At 38.5% G+C, this 5,852-nt stretch overlaps 1 protein-coding gene across 1 annotated transcript; it reads right to left on the reverse strand.

Annotated features, from left to right (window-relative positions):
• Window positions 1-3,402: 3,402 nt before the first annotated feature.
• LOC132376265 (ER membrane protein complex subunit 7) lies at window positions 3,403-4,435 on the reverse strand. Its single transcript, XM_059941932.1, has one exon. It carries the CDS (start codon window positions 4,378-4,380, stop codon window positions 3,655-3,657), a length of 726 nt encoding a protein of 241 aa, XP_059797915.1. The 5' UTR covers window positions 4,381-4,435; the 3' UTR covers window positions 3,403-3,654.
• Window positions 4,436-5,852: the final 1,417 nt, after the last annotated feature.

Below are 5,852 nucleotides of genomic sequence, written 5' to 3' on the forward strand. Positions count from 1 at the left end.
CAGAGCTCCTGGGATCATTAGGATTCCAGATGTGCTTGCTACTGTTGATCTGCGGTAATGTGACCCCAGCTCTCTTCTTGCCAAGTATGTATTCAGCTGTTAGACTGTATTCAGATACATTGTTTGGCATGCTCCTAATATATGTGATCATTTTCATTTTCCATTTTGATCCTCAAAATAGGCATTATTCAGTATTTAAAGATATTTAGAGTTTAAGTAGTTAAAAAAAAAAAAAAACCTGCTGTATGAATCGTGTGTTCTAGAAATGTATTAGTGAACAGCTGAGACAATCTAATTCCCAGGTCCCAGAGTTCCAAGGCGTCTCCGTTCTTAGTACATTGATGTTCTGAATTCAATTATGCTCTTTCCAATTTGCAAAATAACTCATTTTGTATGTTCATCAGTAGGATGTACTCTGATATTAGAAAACGTTTTTACTTTAATGTGCTCCAGATTGAAGACCCTTATTAAGGCTGGTCTGCCTTATTTCCCAGTAGTACTAATTAAAAGTACTAATTATTTCCATGCTAGTATCTCAGGACCATCTTTCGATGCATGAAAGTTTTGAAGGAATTAATAAAAAAAAAAAAAAACCTGACTGATGTTGGGAATCATATGAGAGAATTGATATTCTTTAGTCCCAATTAAAAAAATGTTTTTACGTCAGTCCATTTGACTTTCATTCTTACTTCTTCGGTTTCAGGTCTATTCTGGATTTCTGCCATGTGGGAAGTAGTTGCCAGAATCCTCTTTCTTTATATAGCAGTTAGTGTCATTAATGCTGAAAGGGGACTTACCTCACTCCTGAAGCTAATAGGCTTCTCAAAAGCAGTTTTCATGCCTAATTCTTATCATTTATGAAGGATTTAAACCAGAGTCCCAAGATCCTTCTTACATTTAAAGTCAATGATTCTCTTAGACCTTAGGGTCATTTTCCTAATTCTTAAATCAACCCGTTTGTTCCTCTCATGAGAAATAATCCAGGTGTGCTTAGGCAGGAGGTCGGTTATTTACTTTTCTATGCAAAAGTTGGGAGAATGGAAGAAAGATTATCTTTCCAGCTGGAAGGCAATCCTTTCCCAGAGATACATATAATCCCTTTAAAATGTTTTTAGATTCCAGAACAATTATACTCTAAATAATTATTAAGTCACATAAACTGAGGGAACCTTTATATTGGGGAGTAAGATTTCTATTCACACATTTACAGGTACAAAATTTTGTGAGTTATGTGAATTATCTACAGTATACTATTCTCAATGGCAAGTTTATTCTATTTTTATTTATAAATAATACAGCAGCATTGGAGATGCTTGCTGTGGGTGCTTTTCTGTTCAACTCTAATGCTGTAGGAGGGTTAGGGAAACAAAATAGCAGCAATGGCATCTACCTGAATCCCATTAGCATTTGGGAGTTAATATCCTGATTTTTGAGGAGTGAATTGGAACTCAAAAGGTAGCAAACCATTCCATTCTGCAATTATTATAATTATCTCAAAAAACTTTAATATTCATGGGACTTCCCTGGTGGCACAGTGGTTGGGAATCCGCCTGCCAATGCAGGGGACACAGGTTCAAGCCCTGGTTCAGGAAGATCCCACACGCCGCGGAGCAACTAAGCCCGTGCGCCACAACTACTGAGCCTGCGTGCCACAACTACTGAGACCCGTGTGCCTAGAGCCCGTGAAGAAAAAGAAAAAAAAAAACCAAACTTTCTTTAACATTTAATACTTAGAAAACGGCTATTTCAGATATTTGAGTTGCTGGCAAGCTACCCCAAAATAGTCATTTCTTAATGATTTTTTAAAAATCACTTTTCTAGGACTATTGATAGAAACAACAAACTCTGGGGATGAAGCATAGAAGCTATTATAGGAGGAGAAAGTACCCAATAGTATGTAAAATATGTTGGAACTGAGTCATATGTAAATTTTTTTTTTTAACTTCTTCACTCTTAAATTCTAGTTCCTGGAATCCCTCCTTCATAACTGACTCACAATCTATTTTGGCACAAACCTGCCAGTACTACAACCTTTCACTGTATATTACAATCCATACAGAAAAGTCAGAGACTAATGGAATGATCGAATAAGACTGACTAAGGAGCCTTTCATACCTGTAGCCCTATGTTAACACTGAGCCCGGGCTTCTAAGTCAAGGCTGACCTAAACGCTCAGTGTTTTGAAGTTATGCTTCCTGATGCTGTGTTTGGAAAAACGAGTTGATTAGAAATACTAAGTTTAAAACAAACAAACAAACAAAAAACAACTAATACTAAACTTTCTTTGGGTTATTTGTATGGAAATATGTTAATATAAATGTTTCAGACATAAAAAAAAAAAAAAAAGAAAGAAAGATATAAAATAGCCTAAGCCTTACTGATTACATTTTCCCACACTGATGTCCAAAATTCTCTCCAGTCGATTTGGGAGAAGCTATTGTAAATAAAGCTCTGTAATGTGCTGAAAAAAAAAAAAAAAAAAAAGAAATACTAAGTTTATAATTTAGGTGAAACACTTGATCTTGTTCTTATTTAAAACAGTTATTTTTTCCTACTTCCTTCCTGTCAAAACCTCTGAAACCTTTTAATAATGAATTTCATCATTTTTAAATAATCCCTTTTCTTTTTTCTAAAAAAAAAAGCTACATTTTCCATCTTCATCTTAGTTGCTTTCTCCCCTTTTGTTTACCATGTTCAGCTAATTTGTTTTCAGAGTGTATATTAACTCCCTGGCTTTAAGAAGATTCTCTCCAGGGAACTGAATCTTAGGCCTAGAAGGGACATGAGCACCTCCCTCCCCTTCAGAAAGAGCCACCCAAAGAAGATACCATACAATAATTATTTTTTATGGCTCTAGAGAAGATTGCACAACCCCAACCTGCATCTCATTTCGACATAGAAATACTCTTATTCTGCTTAAACGAAGCCTTTGTACTTCAACCCCAGCCAGTTTTCTTTTGTTTTACACATAATGCAGATAGCCCACCACCTCTTTATAAAATGCTCTTCATACACTCAAAGAATGTATTCAATTGCCATCTGGACTTCAAGAAAATGAATAACTGTCCTGTTTACTCTTCTTCCTGGTCTTATTTTCCAACACTTGAATCATTTTGCCATTTTCCTGGTTATTTTTTAAACAGTTTCCAAGTTCTCCAATCAAGTCTCCAAACATAGACTCCAGTTCACCTTTCAGAGCAATAATAAGTTGAGACCATCTAACAGCTCCTTCACGTCATACTCTCTTTCTACATTTATTTCTTTTTATATTGGTCTTTTTAAGTGTTTTATTATACAAAACAATTTTTTGAATCTAGATTTAGATTTTTTTTTTCCCCCCCTCTGGATTAAGACTTATTTTAATATACATAATGTATAGTACTTCATATAATTTATTAATGTCATTTTCTATAGGACACTGTAATTATTTCAGTGACATCAATATTGACCTCATACAGACAAAGGATGAAAGCTGGGTTTTCTTGTGTACCAAATACAAAACATGTGCTGAAGAGTTATCACATACAAGTTATAAGAGATCAACTTTAAGGATGACTCAAGTTTACAGTAGTTGCTTCACATGGTTCTCCCTCAAGACTTGGATGTCACCCAGTGTTGCCATGTTTGTGCAAATGCCATCTCTGGCCTGCCTGACTACCTCCTTTTGCCAGTCCCACTTTTGCCTGTTTTACTGCTGCCACTGCTAGATTTGCCAGATGATTTTGAAGAGAAGAGTCTTGTCATGAACTCAGAAACATCAGGCAATTCATGATTGGAATTCAGCATATTCATTGACTGCTCCATCTCCCGCCTCATGTCAGGATCACTTGTGTTGACCACTTTGGGAAGAAGCACAAATATCAATAACGGAAGAACCATCATCATAACCATTGGGTTCATCAGAAAGTCTGTCCAGCCCCAAGATTCCCTTTTAATAAAGTAAGAAGGTGGGCCTGAAGATTTCATTTGGAGAGGGTAGGGCAGTCTGACCACTTCTGATGTTTTGATGTAATTCACATATCTCGCTCTCATTTTGCCTTTTGAAGTGATATCTACTCGGACAGGATCAAACCTGTAAGCTGGAGAAATAACTTCCACTACATAAGATCCAGAAGGTATATCATGAACCACAAAACTCCCATCTGTCTTGAGAAAGCCGACGTGCTCTTCTCCGTCTACCAGCACTCGGGCCGCCGAGATCCAGTCCTGGGGCTTCACACCAGGAACAACCGCACGCCCCTCAATCTTGAAGCGATCTCCGATACTGACCCCACTCCCTCCTGAGCCCTCGGAGGTAGCCCCAGACACCTCCGAGCTCTGGGCATCCCTTGAGAGCATCAGCAGAAGGAAGGAAAAGAAGCCCCACACAGCGGCCGCCATGACTGCAGGTCTCGGCGGTTAGGCCGGGAGCCCCGGAAGCCCTCCCCATCTCTCACCGTCGTCGCCTCCGCAGGCTGATGTCGTCATCCCTGCGCGCCGGGTTCGGGCGGCAGCTGTGCTAGATTTTTTTTTAATGCAACTGATTGGTTTAAATAAGTGTGTCTATATAGAGTAGGTTTTTTTTTTTTTTTTTTTAATTTATTTATGGTTGTGTTGGATCTTCATTTCTGTGCGAGGGCTTTCTCTAGTTGTGGCAAGCGGGGGCCACTCTTCATCTCGGTGCGCGGGCCTCTCACTATCGCGGCCTCTCTTGTTGCGGAGCACAGGCTCCAGACGCGCAGGCTCAGCAGTTGTGGCTCACGGGCCTAGTTGCTCCGCGGCATGTGGGATCTTCCCAGACCAGGGCTCGAACCCGTGTCCCCTGCACTGGCAGGCAGACTCTCAACCACTGCGCCACCAGGGAAGCCCTGGAGTAGGTGTTTTAATGCAACACTGATAACATACATAAAGTTTCTCCAAGAAACATCCATAGAAATTATAACTACAGTTAAAAAAGCTTTACAGTTTCTCTATTTAATTTTTATTTCTGATATTTTTCCTCTATTTAATCTTGGATGAATTTTCCAGTTCTATGTTTTTCCAGTAAGTTTCTGCCTAAAAAAAAAAAAAAATCAGAAACTAGCTGCATCATACTAGTACTAGGCCAACTTAGTTTGGCGTCAGTGTGATTATGAACAAATTTAGAGCCTTTAAGAATGTTTTGAGCTATTTCTGCATGAATTATATTTAAATCTCAGGTTTATTGTTTTCCTTTTTTGGAAATCAGGCTGAAAATGATTACAGTAGATTCAGGTATGCAGATTGTAGTTCATTAATTTCATTAATCCCTCTGAAGTTTCAGACCTTCAGAAATGGTAACTTTGACTGGCGCTGGCATATTCAGTATGGGTCTTTGGGAAGTTCAATAAAGTGCTGACCTGGCATGTGGATTTTCATTCACCTTGGGTGAGAACCAGGTCCATGGGGAAAGTAGGCAATGGAAATAATGATTGAGGCGCTAGAACTTAAAGGAAAATCTTCACGGGGGAACTTTGATACTCCCTGTCTCCCTTTTCCCGATGACACAAAATGAACCTGTCATGGATTGGTGCTAGAGGGCCTTATCTTTGCACAAGTCCAGAGAAACTCGAGAACACCAAACTATAAGAGAAGACTGGAGGTAGGGTACACATGCATTCACGTTCATCAATAATTCTGTGCTGAAGGAAGCATGAGATTATAGCTCAAAATGAATATAATTTTGTTTGTTGTTTTTATAGTAACACTTTATATCAGGGCTTTTTCCAATCATTAGGACATTCATTCCTATACTCCATTTCCTAGATATGGACAAAGCAGTTCTGTTTGCATTAAGATAGATAGACAGATGATAGATAGATAGATAGAATTACAGACATAGATGTTACATAATT

Source organism: Balaenoptera ricei, chromosome 12 (assembly GCF_028023285.1).
Source record: "Balaenoptera ricei isolate mBalRic1 chromosome 12, mBalRic1.hap2, whole genome shotgun sequence".
NCBI lineage: Eukaryota > Metazoa > Chordata > Mammalia > Artiodactyla > Balaenopteridae > Balaenoptera > Balaenoptera ricei.